The sequence below is a fragment of the Cherax quadricarinatus genome, chromosome 31, assembly GCF_038502225.1.
Source record: "Cherax quadricarinatus isolate ZL_2023a chromosome 31, ASM3850222v1, whole genome shotgun sequence".
In the NCBI taxonomy this organism is placed as follows: Eukaryota; Metazoa; Arthropoda; class Malacostraca; order Decapoda; family Parastacidae; genus Cherax; species Cherax quadricarinatus.
Genome location: NC_091322.1, coordinates 20,985,563 through 21,010,146, shown reverse-complemented (window position 1 = coordinate 21,010,146; position 24,584 = coordinate 20,985,563). Strand labels below are relative to the sequence as shown.

The following is a 24,584-nucleotide window of genomic DNA, read 5'->3' as shown; positions in this document are numbered from 1 at the left end:
CATTAAGACTATCTACAATACGAGGGTCATTACAAGGAATAAGGTAAAATTTACACGTATGTTAGCTAAAAAATAGAAAATCATTCCCCTCCCTTTCTGTAGCTACATTCATCAGACACCTTTTGGCACTCTTCTTGAACTGGTTCACGCTATGACTGGCTTTGACATGTGCGGGTAGTCTGTTCCATTCCTTTATTGCTGTACAATAAAAGGTGTTTGAAGCCTGGCCACTGACTGTGGGTACTACAAAGTTGTGCTCTCTCCCCCTAGTTCTATGATTGCTTTGGTTCCCAGCCTTGACAAAATTGACAGCAAGATATTCTGGACATTGCTTGTGAGCAATTTTATAAACATGATTTAGCTTCAGTTGTTTTACTCTGTCTTCAACATTCAGCATATCCAACTGCTGTAATTCATCCTGGCCTACATGTTCTCTTGGTCCCAGCCCCAGGATGAATCTTACGATTTTGTTCTGGGTGATTTGCAGTCTATCTTTCAGTTTTTTTGTCAAGGCAGAGTACCAAGAAGAGCAAGCGTAATCCATATGGCATTGTATAAGGGCTAGACATAGAGTCCTGCGAGCCTCAGTAGGTAGACACTGTGCTTGTCTATACAGGAACTTCAGTCTGGCATTCGCGTTTTCTCTCACCATGAGGCGGGCCAAAACATACATAAATAAATATATATATATATATATATATATATATATATATATATATATATATATATATATATATATATATATATATATATATATATATATATATATATATATATATATATATATATATATATATATATATATATATATATGTATATATATATATATATATATATATATATATATATATATATATATATATATATATATATATATATATATATATATATATATATGAGAGAGAGAGAGAGAAAGTCTTCCTCGGAGCACCTCTGGGAAGCGATGCCATTGGCACAATTCTCAGGAAGAAACTGGAAGAGTTGAGGAGAATGGAACAACGAATAGGCAATCTTGACACCCACGATGCCTTGTACCTTCTCACAAAGTGCTTGAGTCTGCCCAGGTTGACATATTTCCTAAGATGTGCACCTTCATATGATAACCCTGTATTGCACGAATATGACAGTATCCTGAGGCAGATTTTTACGAAAGTACTGAACCTTACTCTAGAAGACTGGCAGTAGGACCAAGCTACACTTCCAGTCAGACTAGGAGGCATTGGTATCCGCAAGTCATCACAGATTGCACTACCTGCTTCACTGTCCTCATGCGTTGCATCCAGAGGGCTTATAGTACCTATTCCTATTCTCCCTGAAACCAGACTTGCTCTCCCCAACAACTACAAACAATCGCACTGGTATGGTCCAGTAGTGGAGAATATAGCCTCAACAATGCTTTAGAGTGTGTCAGGGAAGGATAGAGCCCGCCTCCTGGCAGTGAGAGCTCCTCGTGCAGGGCACTTTCTGTTGGCTGGTCCCAACTCCAGCCTTGGCACACGCTTCGATCCACAGACCATTCACATTGGTGTTGCCCTTCGACTTGCTGCCGCTATTCTCGCCGAACACAGGTGTATTTGTGGCAGTGAAGCAGCAGACCGATTCGGGTACCATGGTCTTGTGTGCTGTAAATCCTAGGGAAAGATTGCAAGACATGAGGAGGTTAATAACATTATCAAGAGGAGCCTCACAACAGCCGGATGCCCAGCAGTAAGGGAGCCACCCCAACTATGCAGATCTGATGGCAGCCAAGTGTCTTGATGGTATCACCCTTCAAGCCTGAACAGACAGCAAGAAGGTGGTGTGTGATTGCACATGTGTATCTGCCTTGGTGTATGTCCAATACACCAGGGAGGAAGGAGGGGCAGCCGCCATCTTCAGGGAGTCCCAAAAGCCTAGAAAATACAGAGAACTTGCTCATCCTTATATGTTTGTTCCCATAGGCTCGGAGACCCTTGGCTCGTGGGGAAAGAGTGCATCTAAGTTTCTTAAGGAGCTGGGCAAAAGACTCATCAGGGTAATTAGGGGTACCATGGCAGCTAGTTTTCTGTTCCAGCGACTCAGCGCTGCTATTCAGAGGGGTAATGCCTGATGTATTTTGGGCACACGCCCCAGTTCTGTGGAGATGGATGAGATTTTCGCATTATAATCACTGACAAACATGTAACAATATGTACTAGACATGTATCTCTCACATCTCATGTACTGTATATGTCATCTTTATATCAACAATGTATCTCTTAAATCTTTTGTACCATATTATGTAATAAATATACCTAATAGAAAAAGAGAATGAAAAGATGGGGTGGTATGGAAGTGGAATATTCAAACGGCTTCAGGAAGAAATCCAAATATTCTTCCTTGAAGCCTTTTTATCCACTTCTCCGAGGCTATGGGTCCCACAATTTACACCAGAGGTGGACCACATATATGTATATATACATAAATATACTGTATATCTATATATATACCTGGAGTTTACCTGGAGAGGGATCCGGGGGTCAAAGCCCCCGCAGCCCGGTCTGAGATCAGGCCTCATGGTGGATCAGGGTGTGATCAACCAGGCTGTTACTGCTGACCGCACGCAAGCTGACGTACGAACCACAGCCCAGTTGGTCAGGTACTGACTTTAGGTGCCTGTCCATTGCCTTCTTGAAGACAGCCAGTTGCTAGTAATGGCAAATCAATTGATCAACAAAAAGAGATAGTAGAGAGCAACGAGTGACTAGCTCCCTTAAGTTTACTATACAAATAGTAGGAGTCTAAGAAATAAGATAGATGACCTAAGATTACTTGCAAGTGTAGGTAATATAGATATTATTGGTATAACAGAGACCTGGTTCAACCAGGTCTCTGTTATACCAATAGTCGATGACGCCAAGAAGCTTGAGCTTGCAGCTTCTCTCAACACTTGTCTGCACGCAAAGTTCTCCAAGATCACGTCACTGAAGGAAGCTTTCATCGTCACTTTTCTCGATGATACTGAAGCTGACGAAGTGCTTACACCTACTGCCATGAAGACCTTAGAAGACCGAGGCTTTACCATCTCTACGTCACCATACATGCTTGCAAAACTTTCAGTGTTTATGAAACGTCTTGACAAGCTGATCACGAACATGACCATCCAGGAAATTACTACATCACTTGAAGACCTCAACACCTGGGCCAAGATTGACACTGTAGTGAAGATTCCCAACGCTTCCTCAATGCTCAAGGTCACATTCCTGGAAGTTACCATGGCGACCAGAGCACTGTCTGATGGCCTGGCCATCTCTTACTACTATATCAACCCTCGACAGATTGAACCTGAACGCTTCACGTACATAACACCTTGCTGGACATGTTACTCGTAAAGTCACTCTACTGCCGACTGCCACGTGAAGAATAAGAAGATATGTTCCACCTGTGGGTCTGCAGGACACGATTTTCGTTCTTGCACTTCCACTGCTGCTCCCACTTGCATCAACTGTAAGAGTGATCACCATACTCTTGCAGCCAAGTGTCCAGTGCGAAAGGATATCCTTTCTAAGAAACTAAAGGAAGAAACAAAGAAGTCATCTGGAACCTCTCCTTCATACGCTGCAATTGCCAAGATTCAATCTACAACATCCAAGATTCTACAAGCTACTCAATAGTCGTCTCCACCACCTCTCACTACCCAACCTCCACCTCATGATATTTCCACCAAATTCTATTACTGCATGTGAAATTGCCGACCTACAAAATGTACAGAGAACCTTCACGGCGCGCATAACGGAGATAAAACACCTCAATTATTGGGAGCGCTTGAGGTTCCTAAAACTGTATCCCCTGGAACGCAGGCGGGAGAGATACATGATTATATACACCTGGAAAATCCTAGAGGGACTAGTACCGAACTTGCACACAAAAATCACTCACTACGAAAGCAAAAGACTTGGCAGACGATGCACCATCCCCCCAATGAAAAGCAGGGGTGTCACTAGCACGTTAAGAGACCATACAATAAGTGTCAGGGGCCCGAGACTGTTCAACTGCCTCCCAGCATACATAAGGGGGATTACCAACAGACCCCTGGCAGTCTTCAAGCTGGCACTGGACAAGCACCTAAAGTCGGTTCCTGACCAGCCGGGCTGTGGCTCGTACGTTGGTTTGCGTGCAGCCAGCAGCAACAGCCTGGTTGATCAGGCTCTGATCCACCAGGAGGCCTAGTCACAGACCGGGCCGCGGGGGCGTTGACCCCCGGAACTCTCTCCAGGTAAACTCCAGGCATGATGTTTGCCCACATGCAAAATGCTGCAAAACCTGGCTCTTTCAACACGACTATCAATGAACTTCTTGCACTCAACAACATGCCATCATTTAACTTCCCTGCAAGTCCACCATCAGCTGAAATTTTGAAAATAATCCCGAAGATCGTCCGTTTTGAAGCGCCAGATGACTTGAAGGAATTAATAATTGACAATGACGACGCATCCTTTTCTGAATCCTCCAATCAACGTTCACCTGATAACATCCAAGTCTGCACTACGCCTCCTATTCGTCGATCGCCTCCTACTCGTCGATTGGCTCGTCGTGGCGGCGTACCTCCTTCACCTCCACTCACCACTTCTCATATGGACCAATCAGAAGCCACGATTCTACCACAGTCTTCTACACACTCTCTAGCAGAGATACCAACATTGAAAGAACCTTCAATGCTGCAACCACCAAAAAAAACCTCTCCAGCCATCACTCGACGTATTAATACAGAAGACCAACATCGAGATCCATACCTGCACTGGAAAGATATAACTTTTTATACGACTCCTGACCAAGAACCCACCATGAATGTCGACACTTTGTACGAGAAATTACACGACAGAACAGTCAAGTTTACAAATCGTAAAGGATCCCACTGCTCCTTCACTACACTCAAGATGACCCTTGACCAGTTACAAGCCGACCCAGCATTTCGACCCAAGATTACAAGACTACTCATCGTTTCCTTCCAACAACTGCACAACATACGGAATGCCTCCCACACTGAAGAAATGAAGTAACTCCTGACTCACAATTTAATGACACCTGACCAATCAAGAAGCTAGCCTCCCTTGACCACGCCTCCAGCTTCTGCCAGCCGCCAATCAACATCAAGATGCAGCAATCTTCCATCCAGCAAGTTGCAGTCAGCGCCCGCAGAGTTCCTGCTGTCTTCTATGTCGTCTTCGTTATTGTTTATCCAGGCTTAGCAGTTGGGTCTAGTCCTGACTCTTCTCTCTTCGACTCAAGACATTCCTCTCACCGTCTATTCTTCGCACTGTCCCCACTTGCCCCTCGCCCCTCGTGGGTACTTACCTGTGAGTCCTTGATTGATTGATTGGTTCAACCTGAAAGATAGAGAAATGCCTTCTGAATGCAACATACAGGGTTATAAACTATTCCACACTGATAGGGTCAGCAGGAAGGGTGGTGGTGTGGCGATGTATGTCAGAGAAAATTTAAATTGTTGTCTTAGACAGGATATAAGATTAGAAACATCGAACACAGACTCTGTTTGGCTACAGTTTCTCGAGGGACGTAACAAATTAATTTTGGGTGTGACTTATAGGCCCCCAAACCTTGATAGGGAGGGCAGTAAGCTGTTATGGGACGAAGTTCATAAGGCATCTAGATATGAAAATGTTGTGATAATAAGAGATTTTAACTTTAGACAAATTGATTTGAACAATATGACAGGAAATTTTGAGTCTAGTGACTTTCTTGATACGGTTCAGGATTGCTTTTTAGAACAGGTTGTGACAGAACCAACTAGAGGAAACAATCTGCTTGACTTGGTCCTTGCCAACAAAGAGTCACTAATTAATAATCTTGAGGTTAATGATGAGCTTGGGGAAAGTGATCACAAATCACTTAGTTTCAATCATGGAATTACCCAGATAACTGCAATCAAATCCCTGTCCCAGATTTTCTCTTGGCCGACTTCATGGGACTGAAAAACTACCTGGGTGGGCTAAATTGGGATGTCCTGACTATGGGTCAGGTAGGTGATCTTGGTTGCCAATACGACGTTTTTCAGAGCATAGTTCTAGCTGCCCAGACAACTTTTGTTCTGAGTAGGGAAATTAGATCTAACAAAAATGATCCCAAATGGATGAACAATAGATTAAAACATCTCATTGGTCAAAAGAGAGGCATATATAGGCGTATCAAAAAAGGGGATGGGCAGTTAAGAAATCATTATATTCAATTAAAGAGAGAAATAAAGAAATGAATAAGAATAGCAAAAAGGGATTATGAGGCTAATGTCGCAAGGGATTCAAAGACTAACCCAAAAGGGTTCTTTCAGGTATACAGAAGTAAGATTAGGGACAAGACTGGCCCACTTAAGAGTAACTCTGGTCAGATCACTGACAGTGATAAGGATATGTGTGAAATTCTCAATACCTACTTCCCCTCAGTTTTCACCCAGGAAAATACTAGCGATATTCCTGAAATAATAGATTATGTAGAACAGGACGTTAATAAACTATATACGATTGGGGTAACTTGTGACATGGTCCTCAGACAAATAGAGAAACTAAAACCTAACAATTCCCCAGGTCCTGATGAACTGTTTGCAAGGGTGTTAAAGGAATGTAAAGAGGAACTTAGCATACCTTTGGCTAATCTTTTTAACATATCACTAAAAGCTGGACAAACACAGATACATTCATTCGATACACAGACACAGAGTCGCCGTCCAGCCGCAGTGGAGAGAAGACGTCGTCGTTCCTGCTCTTCAGTTATCCTGAGCAATTCTCAAGCAGAGCAACTCTGAACACTGTTACTCGAGATTTTTCTTGGGTTATCCTGAGTTGTTCTTGACCAGAACTGAGAGGAAACTTGCTTGCAGTCACTTCGAGCACCATCCCATCAAGAGGGTAAGGCGGTGACTTGCTTGCTTGTTCACCCCTCTCTTCCCCATCCCCCCATCCTTCCCCATCCCCCATCCTTCCCCATCCCCCCATCCTTCCCCATCCTCCCCTCGCAAACATCTACACTGGCCCACACACTAACACACTACTTACATTGTTATCCTTCTGACTTTCCTATCTTCTTTTTCGGCAACTTCGCCTTTGGCGAGTTAACACAAGGCATTTTGACCATCCGGTAGCCCGTGTGGTTTTTTAAAATCCGGCCGATCTTTGCCTTGGGCCCTTTTTTCCTCACCACTCGAGGGTAGGCTATCTTAGGGGCTGACCTTCATAAGTCAGGTGAAATAGGATGTTAGACTAACACTAAGGAAAGATCCTTTTTGTTAAAGTAACTTATGTGTCAGATGTACCTTCCTGGACATCATGGCGCGCATAAGAGTAAGATTACGGGTTGATGGCAACCAAAAGACGAGGAAAGAAATTCTAGAATGTATTTGTTCGAATTCAACTGTTGCTCCAGTGGATGTGTTTCAAACCCACGCTGGGGTAGTACTTCTCCTCTCTTCTGAAGAAGAGTTACTTCAACAGCTCAAGCAAGATGTTCTAGACAAACTGAAGACTTATGGTATCCACCCAATTGCACCTGAAAGCTATCAAGCCCAGCGAACTGTGTTTGTTGCCAGAATTAACAGCTTCATGAGACATAGCTCAGTGCAGGAAATTGTTGATGACTTTAATACAGAGAATTCTGACTTTCAGGCTGTCCAAGCACATAAATTCTTTAAACCTGGCAACAACCAGGTAACATTAAAGTTAATACTTGATACACCTGAAGCAGCCAAACTAGTGTGTCAAGATGGCTTCAAATGTTTTGGCACCAGATGTACACCTGACCAAATCTCTCTTGAGCTGTTTGTCAGTGTTACACAATGTTACAAATGTTAGGCATTTGGTCATACCACCAACAAATGCAGTACCCAAGCACTGATTTGCAGCATATGCTCCGGTCAACATTCTTTTAGAGATTGTCATAACAAAACTAAGCCCAAGTGTGTCCTCTGCAATGGAAAACACCATGCTATTTCTGTTATCTGTCCTGAGAGGAAAAAGGAAATGCAAAAAATTCTAGAAGCCAAGAAACTATCCAATTCTAAGAAGACCACTCCCCAGGCACCTCCAACAATGTCCCAAACTTCCTTCCCAGCTTTGCCTGGATCTAGTGGGACTCCTCAGGTCCCTTCCACTGATTCCAATGTTTGGAATTCTGCCCCTCTTGGAGTGCCCCAATCTAACCCTCACCTACAACATACACAAACGCAACAACAAGGTTCAGCCTCACCTCCCAAGTCTCAGGTATCCACAGCCGGGGATATGACGAGAGCGCAACTAATGTATATGATGGCCAAGGACATAGCAGGTGGTGACATTCAACTCTGCTCTAAGATTTTAAATGATTTGTTAATGTCTAATGGGATCACAGGCCCGGTGGCCTGGTGGCTAAAGCTCCCGCTTCGCACACGGAGGGTCCGGGTTCGATTCCCGGCGGGTGGAAACATTCGACACGTTTCCTTACACCTGTTGTCCTGTTCACCTAGCAGCAAATAGGTACCTGGGTGTTAGTCGACTGGTGTGGGTCGCATCCTGGGGGACAAGATTAAGGACCCCAATGGAAATAAGTTAGACAGTCCTCGATGACGCACTGACTTTCTTGGGTTATCCTGGGTGGCTAACCCTCCGGGGTTAAAAATCCCAACGAAATCTTATCTTATCTTATCCCATCACTATCCCAGATAATGTTATTATGGCTCAGCCTTCTAATAACAAGAAGTATGTGCCCTACTCTACTTCTACAAATAAGCCTAATTCATCCCTTTTTCAGGGATCACTTCCTCGTATAACCAGGTGGTCAACTCCCCTCAACCCGAGTCAATACCTGACCCTAACGATGCCCCAGAGATTTGTGCTTACCTCCGCTATTGCAGCTGATCCTGTTGAACAGGACCTTTCTCAGGGTAATTCACCTGGCCTACCAAATTTTCCCTTGGAGCCTCCACAGTCTCCCATTAACTCTCACGAGCCTCTGCTTCCTGAAACTGGGAATATCATACCTCAGTTTTCTGATGATGACTCTAATGATTCTAATGATTTTGTTAATATTACCAATTCTAGTGAGGATGGTGACACTTTTAATACACAAGCAACGATTCAGAATTTCCGTCCCCTTGACGAGTCCAGCAGGGATAGTGTATATACCAAACATGAAATTACCTGCAGACGTTCAGACCGCAGTACACGTGCGAAGTGCAAGAAATAATGGGGATTACAATTTTCCAACTTAATGTTCAACATTTCTTTAATAACCGTTACCTCCTTGAGGTTGAACTACATAATTACAATCCCGATGTTATACTCTTGAATGAGACAGCTGCTGGGGTTGATCAACATATTAAATTACGTGGTTACTCTACTGTGGAGAAATCGAGAGGACCCTTTAGTGGTGTAGCCATCATAGTTAAATTAGGCTATGCATTTAGAAATATTCATGTTGATGAAGATAACATTCTTGCAATAGAACTGACGACGTATCATGGCCAACTAGTGATAGTAACTGGATATTTTTCACCGAGACAACCATATATAGAGTCAATTCCTCTACATAGGATATTAAGCAGAAATATTCCAACAATTCTAGCGGGAGATTTTAATGCTCATCACCCTGCCCTCTTCAACTGTGGAGCTGGTATTCCACTGGGTGACTTAAAAGGAAAACAACTATTTAATATCATGACAGCCAGAAACTTGTCATTTCAAGGCCCATTCTTTAAATCGTATATTGGTCCTCATCCAGGGACACCAGGTACAGTCCTGACAAACAGACTGTGACCTCTTTCATTGTCGTATCTCTCCTGGTGGAAACGTAGGATCTGACCATATCCCTGTTATAATACAACTACAAACTTCTCCACTTAGAATACCTGTACCTCCTAAACCCAATCTCAACATCCTAGAATTTGACCCATTCAGGGCATTTCTGGGTGACGAGGAAATTATGTCGTTGGAAAATCTACCTTCCAATGCAATTGACGATGCGATCAGGTCCCTTCACAATCGAATAATTGATGCTACTAATGCAACTTGCCAGTTAACTTCCACAAAGATCTATCAACAATATAAACCTACGAGGGAAATTAGAGACAGTATGAGAAATTATCAAACAGAAAGTCGAAGGCATCTTCAAACACGACAACCACCAGTAGCTACATTGTATAGATTAAGGCAAGAATTAATTAACATGATTAGTCATCATAAACGTGACTTGTGGAAATTGTTACTTCTAAAAGCTAATCAGTATAAACGAGAGCCCGCAAAATTTTGGAGCAAGATTCGGCAACTTTTAGGTGCAAAGCACAAGGCTCCTACCTACCTAATTCATACCTTCACTGATGATGACGATGAAGACGTTGAGATTAAACTCGATGATCCACAGGACCAGGCTAATTTGATGGGTGATGTATGGGAGAAAATTCTCTCCCACAACAACAGTCGTCGATTTAATAATAATCACTATCAGTTGGTCAATGAATGGAGAGATGAGAATTTAGCTGATCTACAACCACTACCTTCCATCGATACTTCAACTCTTGAAGATGACCACCCGCTTACTGGACCTATTACATTACTTGAGACGAGTCAAGTTATTGGAAGAATGCGAAATAGAGCCCCTGGTCTCTCTGGAATAACAATGAAACAAATAAAGTTCCTACCCAGAAATTGTAAACAGTCTTTGGTTAATATCAAAAAATGTCATCTTAGCCTCGGGACATTTTCCAGTGGTTTTTAAGACTGCTAGGATGATCTTTCTTGCTAAACCCAATAAAGACATCCATCAACCAGGAAACTATAGACCTATATCCTTACTAGAAGTCACTGGGAAGATTCTTGAAAAAATAATTTCCAACAGTTTAATGGAGTTTAATCACCTTTTTACTGAAAAACAATTTGGCTTTAGAACACATAGAGGTACCAACCATGCAATAAATGTTATTTTTGATACTGTAGAAAGTCTGAAACATCAGGGGAACCTTGCCCTAATTGCCACCAGAGATGTTCATAAAGCTTTTGATAGCTTATGGCATGATTGTCTTATATACAAACTTATTGACCTACCAGACCATAACTGGACCTTTCTCAGATTTATGTATAACTTCTTAACTCAAAGGAAAATCATTCCTACTTTTCATGGCAAGTCAACAGAGCCTTTTATTCCAACAGCTGGTGTCCCACAAGGTTCTTGTCTTAGTCCAATTTTATTCAATATTTATGTGAATGATCTTCCTCAACCAGAGTTTAAAGATACAATTATAACACAATTTTCAGATGATGTTATCCATGTCGTCTCGTCAACTCCTGTCACTGGAAAATACAAATATGAAAGAGTCATAGAAAAAATGAATATTGAACTTCGTCGAACATCCAATTGGGAAATGAAATGGAGAATTACGACTAACCCTGACAAAGTCCTGGTTAGCACGATAGGATGTTTTGCATCAACCATCGAAGATAAGGGAGGTATCTCCATCAGAGGTACACCTGTAGCCATTAGAAATCCTAACAAGATCCTGGGATATGAAATAGACAGGCTGCTCCACTCAACATCTCACGTCAATAAAAATATCAACATAGCCAAAGCGGGTCTTAGCAGTCTCTTTAGATTTAATCAAGCCCCTTCATATGTCAAAAAACATCTGTATAAAATGATGATAAGACCAATATTCGAATACCCATGTGTCCCAATGTCGTTAACAACAAAGACCAACATGCTAAAGTTGCAACGGGTCCAGAATAGAGCTCTCCGCTTTATTACGGGTACCAGGAAGAGAGACAGAGTCAAAATGGCAGATTTACACGTACAACAGAATATTACCGCCTTGAATGTACGCCTTGATACGCTAAAGAAGAAACAACTCTATGCAATGCAAGAACTCTACATGCCAGATAAAGAACATTCTCTCCAAGTTGAAAATACCACTGACTATATCATTAATACTCCTCCTCAGAAGACCCAAAGAATGACTCTCCCACAGAGGCTGCGTCGCTTCATCCATAAAGACGATTACCATCGACCAATGATCTTGAGCAACCTGCCTGCAGATGAAGATGACTGGGTAACACCAGAACCCTTCTATGTCTACTAAGAAAATCATAGCCCCCGATTAGGGAGATATCTTGTATAACAATTCTACTGTTAAAATTATACTAAACCATACCCCCGGCCGGGATTGAACCCGCGGTCATAGAGTCTCAAAACTCCAGCCCGTCGCGTTAGCCACTAGACCAGCTAGCCACAATAAGATTCATCCAACTAGGTATATTTCTACACCAACTTGCATTTGTGGTCACAGAGGTGCCTGTGCTAACTTTCCTATGGTGTAGAAATATACTAGTTGGATGAATCTTATTGTGGCTAGCTGGTCTAGTGGCTAACGCGACGGGCTGGAGTTTTGAGACTCTATGACCGCGGGTTCAATCCCGGCCGGGGGTATGGTTTATTTGCAATCGTGTCATTACGATTTCTTGAGTCAGTTAAAATTATACTACATTTACTATGGCGGGACACCACCTTGAAAGAAGCTAACGTGTCAAGTAATTCTTTATGAACTCTTCAGTAAATTACTGCCTTGATTGTAGTTTAAATACTCGTTGTGCAATCGAAAAAAAAAAAAAAAAAAAAAAAAAGGCAATTGCAACTTGTATATATACTACCAATTCAGAGTCATGTACTTATATATCTGTTATATCTATGTGACTCTGATGGGTTAGTATTATACCCCTTCAAGAATGTTTTATTATTCCACATACACTTTTTAAATTGCACCAAAGTGGTTGTGCCACTTACCTTTTATATCTTACCTCACTCCTCCCTCCCACCCTTTTCCAATATTTTTATCCTTACCCATCCTTCTTCTTTACCCATCCTTCTTCCTTACCCATCCTTCTTCCTTACCCATCCTTCTTCCTTACCCATCTTACCAAAGACTCTGGTCTGAAATACGAATACGAATACAAACTGGCATAGTGCCTGATAAGTGGAAAACGGCAAATGTAATACCTATTTACAAGGCAGGTGACAGGCCCTTGGCTTCGAACTATAGACCAATAAGCCTTACCTCCATAGTGGGAAAATTTATGGAATCAATAATTGTCGAAGCAATTCGTAGCCATCTTGACAGGCACAGATTGATTAATGAATCTCAACACAGTTTTACAAAGGGGCGTTCCTGTCTTACGAATTTACTAACTTTTTTCACTAAGGTGTTTGAGGAGGTAGATCATGGTAATGAATATGATATTGTGTATATGGACTTCAGTAAGGCTTTCGATAGAGTTCCACACCAGAGGCTATTGAGGAAACTTAAGGCACACGGAATAGGAGGAGAAATTTTTTCCTGGGTAGAGGCATGGCTGACAAATAGACAGCAGAGAGTTTGCATAAATGGGGAGAAATCAGAATGGGGGCACGTCACAAGCGGTGTTCCACAGGGGTCAGTGTTGGGCCCGTTGTTGTTCACAATTTACATAAACGACATAGATGAGGGAATAAATAGCGACATAAGCAAATTTGCTGATGATACCAAAATAGGCTGTCCAATTCATTCTAAAGAGGACACTAGAGCACTCCAGGATGATTTGAATAGACTGAAGCAATGGTCGGAGAAGTGGCAGATGCAGTTTGATATTGACAAATGCAAAGCTCTAAATGTTGGACAGGAAAATAACCATGCGACATATAAACTAAATAATGTAGATCTTAATACTACTGATTGCGAAAAGGATTCAGGAGTTCTGGTTAGCAGTAACCTAAAACCAAGACAACAATGCATTAGTGTTCGCAATAAAGCTAACAGAATTCTTGGCTTCATATCTAGAAGTATAAATAATAGAAGTCCTCAGGTTGTTCAACTCTATATATCCTTGATTAGGCCTCATTTAGACTATGCTGCTCAGTTCTGGTCACCGTATTACAGAATGGATATAAATGCTCTGGAAAACGTACAGAGGAGGATGACAAAGATGATCCCATGTATCAGAAATCTTCCCTATGAGGATAGACTGAGGGCCCTGAATCTGCACTCTCTCGAAAGGCGTAGAATTAGGGGGGATATGATAGAGGTGTATAAATGGAAAACAGGAATAAATAAAGGGGATGTACATAGCGTGCTGAAAATTTCCAGCCAAGACAGGACTCGCAGCAATGGTTTCAAGTTGGAAAAATTCAGATTCAGGAAGGATATAGGCAAGCACTGGCTTGGTAATAGAGTTGTGGATGAGTGGAACAAAGTCTCGAGTACAGTTATTGAGGCTAAAACGTTATGTAGTTTTAAGAATAGGTTAGATAAATACATGAGTGGATGTGGGTGGGTGTGAGTTGGACCTGATTAGCTTGTGCTACCAGGTCTGATGCCGTGCTCCTTCCTTAAGTGGAAGTGACCTGACTAGATGAGTCATTGCGCTAATCCGGGGGGGGGACATGGACCTGCTTCGCGTGGGTCAGTGGGCCTGCTGCGGTGTTCCTTCTTTCTTATGTTCTTATGAGTGGGTGTGGGTGGGTGTGTGAACCTGACAAGCTACTAGGTCGGACGTAGTGCTCCTCCCTTAAGTGACGTGTCTGACCTCACTAGGTCAAGGCATTGGCTTGAGCCGGTGGGGAGAGTTGGAGCTGCCTCGCATAGACCAGTGGACCTGTTGCAGTGTTCCTTATTTCTTATGATCTTATGTCTATTGGTAATCCTCCTTATGTATGCTGGGAGGCAATTGAACTGTCTTGGGCCCCGGACACTTATTGTGTTGTCTCTCAGTGTACTCGTGGCGCCCCTGCTTTACATCGGAGAAAAGTTGCATCTCCTGCCGAGTCTTCTGCTTTCAGATGGAGTGATTTTCGTGTGCAGGTTTGGTACCAATCCCACCAGGACCTTCTAAGTGTATATTATCATGTATCTCTCTTGCCTGCGTTCCAGGGAATACAGATCAAGGACCTTCAACCGTTCCCAGTAATTTTGGTGCCTTGTCTTACTTATGTGTACCGTGATAGTTCTTTGTACACTCTCCAGGTCCGCAATGTAGCCAGCTTGCGACTAGCCAAGGACTCGAACCCATGCTGCTTTGGCCAGCCTCATTGTGAGCAAAAGTGCTCTAACCTATAGGACCACGCAATCCTACAAGAATGACGCACCCAAGCAAGCTAGGTGTTTTAACATCATCCGGGGACATAAGGTGGTGTGGGTGCCTCTGAGCTAGTTTCATTCTACTCCCTTTTTGGTGTATAGTTAAAACTGGTCAGTTAGCAATGACTCATTTAAAATGAAGTCCTTTCTAAATTTTTCTCTTACACGTTTAAAGATATATTTTTCCATTTATGTTAATGTTAAAATGAATAATTTTGTACCCTATGACCCTTAGAAAACGGACCTAACCATATTATAACAACCGCAATTTAATTTAGCCTAATCGAACTAAATATATTTTAGATAAGTTTACAATAATTTAATAAACAAATACAATGAAATATATTTTTTTCGTTGTGTTTTTAATGATTTTTGAGAAATTTTTGCATAAACAAAATTCCGCGTTGCTAATTAAGCCAAAATCGCAGGTCTTACCTATTCGGCACGACATATATGTATTATACATTTCCCAGTCTCATACTTGTAATGTTAAACATGTTTCAGTCTTTCACCTGTTATATACATATTTAAGCTGATACTTGTAATTTTATACATGTTTCAGTCATGTCTTCATATTTCCAGCATTCTTGATCTTCTGCTCAACTCTCTGGAGCACCGTCACCAACATTAACATAATCTTTCTTCTGTTATCTCATGGCTACAGTAACTATGGAAAATAATGGCTTCAGATTCATGAAAGCTTTAAGTGAGTGCGGTAGACGAGTGTTACATAACACTTTCTGCTGGGGAACCCCAGATAAACCTGCTGCTACAACACTTGATCATTACCTCAACACCTTGAAACAAACATCATCAGCCAATTACTTAAAACTCTCAAGGAATCAAAGAAGGTTTAACAAAACACAAAAGAAACTGATTAATGAAAGTGCAGATGGAGCCGGGTTTGATGTTCCACTATTGTGTCTAAGCATTAAGTTAGCGTGTGAGAATGTTGCTTCTTTCAATGATCCAAAGTGGATCACTCCCAGTACGGAAATGGAGTATTATATCACTGCTGTAAAGAACTTAAGGAACGATGCTCTTCACGGTCCACTTGCAGTTCATGATGAAGATTATTTTGAAAATATAAGACAGCTTCGGGAGGTGTTAACTGGTTGTCTTAAGACATCTGGAGAGAGGTATGGGAAGGACGAGACTGAAGTAAATGAGAAGATCAAGAAGATGAATGATGACCTGGACTACATCATGAATGAGATTCTCGGAGAGGAAGACATAATAAAATATTGTAGTGATGATATCAAACAGATTATCATTAATGACAGCTGTAATAATCTGAAGAAGATCTTACAAGAAATCACTTATGTTAACCCAGTGTCTTTTATCACCAGTGACTTTCAACTGAAAGTAGACAAAATTTTTGTCGATATTAAAGTTAAACAAAGAAAATACAGAGGTAAAACTAAGCATGTAGATTATGGAGACCTTCTCACACTTGTCCAGACAACATGTGTGGCATCAGGTGTGAGCTCTGGCACACAACAACAAGGTTCCTCTGCACGACCTCAAATACTGCTGCTGGAAGGTGTGGCAGGCAGTGGCAAGACCACTCTAGTGAAGCTAGTAACTGAGGAATGGATACAAGGTGGTCAAGGTAATATGAAAAGTTTAGATAATTATGATCTCTTACTGTGGGTACAGTGCAGGGACCCAGCCATTAACAGCTTCCAGGATCTTCTAGACCGACTCATACCAGATGTTTCAGCAAAATTCAGAAATATTCTGCCTAGAATTATTAAGCTTTGTAAGGTAATAATACTCGTTGACGGTCTGGATGAACTCAATAACAACTCTAGAACATTAGTCAAAAGTCTTTTACTGGAATTCCAAAACTCGATTACCACAACATTTATGTGTACCTCAAGACCTGAAGCAGTAGAAATGTTCAGCATGACGATCCCTGAAGATTATGATGTGACTAATGCTGAACTACGAGGCATAAAGGAAGAACACATAGAAGAATTTATGCGTCGGACTCACCAGGAGATAACTAAGTTGACCAACAGCAACAGAAGCACTGATAAACTGGTAAATAAGGTGATGGAAGTTGAAGATCTTCACGAACACTTGCGTTTACCAATGAATTTAACATTTTTTGTTTATATCTGGGACCAAGAACCTGATGAGCTGAACATAGCAACCATAACACATACAGAACTCTACCATAAAATGCATCATATGTGTCAAAGTAAGTTATTAGAGAGATTAGCGGACAGTTCAATTACAAAGGCGACGAATAAAAGTGTCCTCCAAAACAGTGTTGAAGAAATATTGAAGATAATATACGCGACATCACTAAAGAGTCTCTCACGTGACCAGTTGAGTCTTGATGAAGAGAGTGTAGAAGAAGTAATATCTGCTTGTAACAAATATCATATACCTTATAATGAGATGCTGTCTGCTTTCTTGAGTTTGAAGCCAATATGGACTTGGCAAGGCATCGAGGAACGCTACTTTGCACCACACAAGGGAATCCAAGACTACTTCAGTGCTCTGCATATTGTGATGACACTCAGACACCAGCTACACTCTTCAGCACTCCCAGTCTTGTACACCCAGCACCCAACACCACCTGCGTCTACCCAACCACCTGTGACAGCTGTATCACCATCTCCTACACCATCTGTCTCTAACCAACCACCTGTGACAACTGTATCACCATCACCTACACCACCTGTGTCTACCCAGCCACCTGTGACAACTACATCACCTTCACCTACAATACCTGTGTCTACCCAACCACCTGTGACAACTGCATCACCATCACCTACACCACCTGTGTCTACCCAACCACCTGTGACAACTGTATCTCCATCACCTACAATACCTGTGTCTACTCAAAAACCTGTGACAACTGTATCACCATCACCTACACTATCTGCATCTACTCAACCACCTGTGACAACTGCATCACCATCACCTACACCACCTGTGTCTACTCACCCACCTGTGACAGCTGTATCACCATCACCTACACTACCTGTGTCTACTCAACCACCTGTGACAACTGCATCACCATCACCTACACCACCTGTGTCTACCCAACCACCTGTGACAACTGTATCACCATCACCTACAATACCTGTGTCTACTCAACCACCTGTGACAGCTGTATCACCATCACCTACACTACCTGTGTCTACTCAACCACCTGTGACAACTGTATCACCATCACCTACACTACCTGTGTCTACCCAACCACCTGTGACAACTGTATCACCATCATCTACAATACCTGTGTCTACCCAACCACCTGTGACAACTGTATCACCATCACCTACACTACCTGTGTCTACCCAACCACCTGTGACAACTGTATCACCATCATCTACAATACCTGTGTCTACCCAACCACCTGTGACAACTGTATCACCATCACCTACACTACCTGTGTCTACCCAACCACCTGTGACAACTGTATCACCATCACTTGCTCAACCTTCATCTACGCCAACCTCACCTACACCAGCACCATTACCATTACTTTCACTAACCTCACCTACAACTCTTATATCACCATCACCTAAACCAGTATCATCTACACCTACACCACCAACAGTATCATCTACACCTACACCACCAACAGTGTCATCTACACCTACACCACCAACAGTATCATCTACACCTACACCACCAACAGTGTCATCTACACCTACACCACCAACAGTGTCATCTACACCTACACCACCAACAGTGTCATCTACACCTACACCACCAACAGTGTCATCTACACCTACACCACCAACAGTGTCATCTACACCTACACCACCACCAGTGTCATCTACACCTGCACCACCACCAGTGTCATCTACACCTACACCACCACCAGTGTCATCTACACCTGTGCCACCACCAGTGTCATCTACACCTACACCACCAACAGTGTCATCTACACCTACACCACCAACAGTGTCATCTACACCTACACCACCAACAGTGTCATCTACACCTACACCACCAACAGTGTCATCTACACCTACACCACCACCAGTGTCATCTACACCTACACCACCACCAGTGTCATCTACACCTACACCACCACCAGTGTCATCTACACCTGCACCACCACCAGTGTCATCTACACCTACACCACCACCAGTGTCATCTACACCTGCACCACCACCAGTGTCATCTACACCTACACCACCAACAGTGTCATCTACACCTGTACCACCACCAGTGTCATCTACACCTGTGCCACCACCAGTGTCGTCTACACCTGTGCCACCATCAGTTCTATCTACACCTACACCACCACCACCAGTGTCATTTACACCAGCATCACCACCAGTGTCATCTACACCTGTACCACCACCAGTGCCATCTACACCAGCATCACCACCAGTGTCATCTACACCTGTACCACCACCAGTGTCGTCTACACCTGTGCCACCATCAGTTCTATCTACACCTACACCACCACCACCAGTGTCATTTACACCAGCATCACCACCAGTGTCATCTACACCTGTACCACCACCAGTGCCATCTACACCAGCATCACCACCAGTGTCATCTACACCTGTACCACCACCAGTGTCGTCTACACCTGTGCCACCACCAGTTCCATCTACACCTACACCACCACCACCAGTGTCATTTACACCAGCATCACCACCAGTGTCATCTACACCTGTACCACCACCAGTGCCATCTACACCAGCATCACCACCAGTGTCATCTACACCTGTACCACCACCAGTGTCGTCTACACCTGTGCCACCATCAGTTCTATCTACACCTACACCACCACCACCAGTGTCATTTACACCAGCATCACCACCAGTGTCATCTACACCTGTACCACCACCAGTGCCATCTACACCAGCATCACCACCAGTGTCATCTACACCTGTACCACCACCAGTGTCGTCTACACCTGTGCCACCATCAGTTCTATCTACACCTACACCACCACCACCAGTGTCATTTACACCAGCATCACCACCAGTGTCATCTACACCAGCATTACCACCAGTCCAATCTACACCTGCACCACCACCAGTGTCATCTACACCAGCATCACCACCAGTGCCACCTACACCAGCATCACCACCAGTGCCATCTACACCAGTATCACCACCAGTGCCATCTACACCAGCATCACCACCAGTGCCATCTACACCAGCATCACCGCCAGTGCCATCTACACCAGCATCGTCTACTCCAGCGCCACCTTCACCAATTTCACCTGCACTAGCCTCACCTCCTCTCGACTCACCTGCACTAGCACGTCCTCCACCAACCACACCTACACCTGCCTCACCTGTCAGTATCAGGAAAGTGTTAGAACACAACATCAGAGTAACCAAGACAGACATGAATAAGTACCAGAATGTTCTGATACATGTGGCTGGGCTGCTGCACTTGTTACTGGACCAGTTACCTGAGGAAATTGAGAGGGAAGTGGTTCATCTCCTGCACGAGTCTGGTATGGAAGGCAACAATCACTGGCTCTACCTTCTTCAGAACACTAAGATATCTCCAGTAACGGTCAAAGAAATAACTCACTTCTTTAGTACAGATAAAACAATTGTCGTAAGTGATTATAATCGTGTGAGGAGCTACGTGGCTCTCCTACCATACCTCAGGTCGTGCGAAGTGCGCATTCATATCGATGATGACCCTGGTGACCTGCCTGACCTACCTGACCTGCTGCTTGCTCTCACCCACCACCTCTGTAAATACCTAACACTGCGTCGCCACTACTTCCATGCTGACAAAACCACCACTTCTGACAGCCTCTTACAACTTGTGCAGCCTCGGTAAGTTGTTATTGTTGATGTCACTCATATAACGTTATTGTTCATTTTGTTGTTGGAGTTAACATTGTTATAGGTATTAACATTATTGTTCACTTTGTTGTTGGAGTTAACATTGTTATAGGTATTAACATTATTGAAGGTGAGAATATAATAATGTTATCGAATACATACAAGTTGATAAGTAAGACACAGGTGTAACAGTTAAGTATCTTTATTCAGAGAGGCTTCAGCTACACAGAAGGTTTCTTCAGTCAAATATAAAGGAGGCAGTAAGAGCAGTAGAGATATAAAGACTATATAAACAATCCATCACCCTGGAAGATGTACATTTGAGGTGGTCAGTCCCTCAGCCTAGCAAAGAGTTCTGCTTCATAACCCGAACTCTTCTCCAGGTTGAGGGACTAACCACCTCAGAACTACATCCTAGTGTATGATGGACTGATGACATCGTTTTAACACCTTTACTGCTTCTACTGCCTCCTGTACTTAATAATTTTAAAATCAAAGTTGTATTAAAAATCTTGATACAGAAAATGAAACATATGATCAGAAATTCACGAAAAAATGGTGATGGTTGCCTCTAAAAGATCCTCTATAAAAACGTAAAAAAAAATAATTATAATGAAATTGGAAAGGCTTGAACTAAGATTAAAAGAACATAAACACAGCAGTAAAACCGAACAAGAGCCTAGTTTCTTTATTTATATAAGAAATATTAACACAATTGATTTAAAAAAAGACGAGAAAGGTGCATCAAGCTGGTCTATGGTCGAGAGAAATATAATTAAATAGCCGTCAGTTATACAAATTATACAGATTAGTCATTTATAATTTATAAAATTTGGTAAGAATTTAATGAGTGACAGGTCCTTGACTCTCAGTGACAGGTCCTTGACTCTCAGTGACAGGTCCTTGACTCTCAGTGACAGGTCCTTGACTCTCAGTGACAGGTCCTTGACTCTCAGTGACAGGTCCTTGACTCTCAGCCTTATAGGTATTCTGCTACCTGGAGGGTATTCCGGGGATCAACGCCCCCGCGGCCCGGTCCACGATCAGGCCTCCCGGTGAATCAGGGTCTGATCAACCAGGCTGTTACTGCTGTTTTTTTTACAGTTCCTTTAGTTCCTTGATAAGGTGAGAAATCACGAAAGCTCTTGGAATTTCAGAATTTTTTTCACATTGGCTTTTTGCATATTTAAGCAAAACTCGGAAGTTTTTCCTGTTCGGCGCAATATATATATATATATATATATATATATATATATATATATATATATATATATATATATATATATATATATATATATATATATATATATATATATAAATATATATATATATATATATATATATATATATATATATATATATATATATATATATATATACATATATATATATATATATATATATATATATATATATATATATATATATATATATATATATATATATATATATATATATATATATATATATATATATACATATATTTTATTATTTTTTTATTATCACACTGGCCGATTCCCACCAAGGCAGGGTGACCCGAAAAAGAAAAACTTCCACCATCATTCACTCCATCACTGTCTTGCCAGAAGGGTGCTTTACACTACAGTTTTTAAACTGCAACATTAACACCCCTCCTTCAGAGTGCAGGCACTGTACTTCCCATCTCCAGGACTCAAGTCCGGCCTGCCGGTTTCGCTGAATCCCTTCATAAATGTTACTTTGCTCACACTCCAACAGCACGTCAAGTATTAAAAACCATTTGTTTCCATTCACTCCTATCAAACACGCTCACGCATGCCTGCTGGAAGTCCAAGCCCCTCGCACACAAAACCTCCTTTACCCCCTCTCTCCAACCTTTCCTAGGCCGACCCCTACCCCGCCTTCCTTCCACTACAGACTGATACACTCTTGAAGTCATTCTGTTTCGCTCCATTCTCTCTACATGTCCGAACCACCTCAACAACCCTTCCTCAGCCCTCTGGACAACAGTTTTGGTAATCCCGCACCTCCTCCTAACTTCCAAACTACGAATTCTCTGCATTATATTCACACCACACATTGACCTCAGACATGACATCTCCACTGCCTCCAGCCTTCTCCTCGCTGCAACATTCATCACCCATGCTTCACACCCATATAAGAGCGTTGGTAAAACTATACTCTCATACATTCCCCTCTTTGCCTCCAAGGACAAAGTTCTTTGTCTCCACAGACTCCTAAGTGCACCACTCACTCTTTTCCCCTCATCAATTCTATGATTCACCTCATCTTTCATAGACCCATCCGCTGACACGTCCACTCCCAAATATCTGAATACATTCACCTCCTCCATACTCTCTCCCTCCAATCTGATATTCAATCTTTCATCACCTAATCTTTTTGTTATCCTCATAACCTTACTCTTTCCTGTATTCACCTTTAATTTTCTTCTTTTGCACACCCTACCAAATTCATCCACCAATCTCTGCAACTTCTCTTCAGAATCTCCCAAGAGCACAGTGTCATCAGCAAAGAGCAGCTGTGACAACTCCAACTTTGTGTGTGATTCTTTATCTTTCAACTCCACGCCTCTTGCCAAGACCCTCGCATTTACTTCTCTTACAACCCCATCTATAAATATATTAAGCAACCACGGTGACATCACACATCCTTGTCTAAGGCCTACTTTTACTGGGAAAAAATTTCCCTCTTTCCTACATACTCTAACTTGAGCCTCACTATCCTCGTAAAAACTCTTGACTGCTTTCAGTAACCTACCTCCTACACCATACACTTGCACCATCTGCCACATTGCCCCCCTATCCACCCTGTCATACGCCTTTTCCAAATCCATACATGCCACAAAGACCTCTTTAGCCTTATCTAAATACTGGTCACTTATATGTTTCACTGTAAACACTTGGTCCACACCCCCCCCTACCTTTCCTAAAGCCTCCTTGTTCATCTGCTATCCTATTCTCCGTCTTACTCTTAATTCTTTCAATAATAACTCTACCATACACTTTGCCAGGTATACTCAACAGACTTATCCCCCTATAATTTTTGCACTCTCTTTTATCCCCTTTGCCTTTATACAATGGAACTATGCATGCTCTCTGCCAATCCCTAGGTACCTTACCCTCTTCCATACATTTATTAAATAATTGCACCAACCACTCCAAAACTATATCCCCACCTGCTTTTAACATTTCTATCTTTATCCCATCAATCCCGGCTGCCTTACCCCCTTTCATTTTACCTACTGCCTCACGAACTTCCCCCACATTCACAACTGGCTCTTCCTCACTCCTACAAGATGTTATTCCTCCTTGTCCTATACACGAAATCACAGCTTCCCTATCTTCATCAACATTTAACAATTCCTCAAAATATTCCCTCCATCTTCCCAATACCTCTAACTCTCCATTTAATAACTCTCCTCTCCTATTTTTAACTGACAAATCCATTTGTTCTCTAGGCTTTCTTAACTTGTTAATCTCACTCCAAAACTTTTTCTTATTTTCAACAAAATTTGTTGATAACATCTCACCCACTCTCTCATTTGCTCTCTTTTTACATTGCTTCACCATTCTCTTAACCTCTCCCTTTTTCTCCATATACTCTTCCCTCCTTGCATCACTTCTACTTTGTAAAAACTTCTCATATGCTAATTTTTTCTCCCTTACTACTCTCTTTACATTATCATTCCACCAATCGCT

At 42.3% G+C, this 24,584-nt stretch overlaps 1 protein-coding gene across 3 annotated transcripts in view; it reads left to right on the top strand.

The window, feature by feature from the left end:
• The window catches only part of LOC128699059 (uncharacterized), a 128,726-nt gene that overhangs the window by 35,983 nt on the left and 68,159 nt on the right, over positions 1 to 24,584 (top strand). For 2 of the 3 annotated variants that reach the window (XM_070090243.1, XM_070090241.1), the window contains exon 2: positions 15,677 to 20,877. In XM_070090243.1, the coding sequence (XP_069946344.1) occupies positions 15,749 to 20,877 (5,129 nt within the window). In that variant the 5' untranslated portion in view covers positions 15,677 to 15,748. The remainder of the gene's footprint in view (positions 1 to 15,676; positions 20,878 to 24,584) is intronic. The other variant, XM_070090242.1, reaches the window with a different exon arrangement.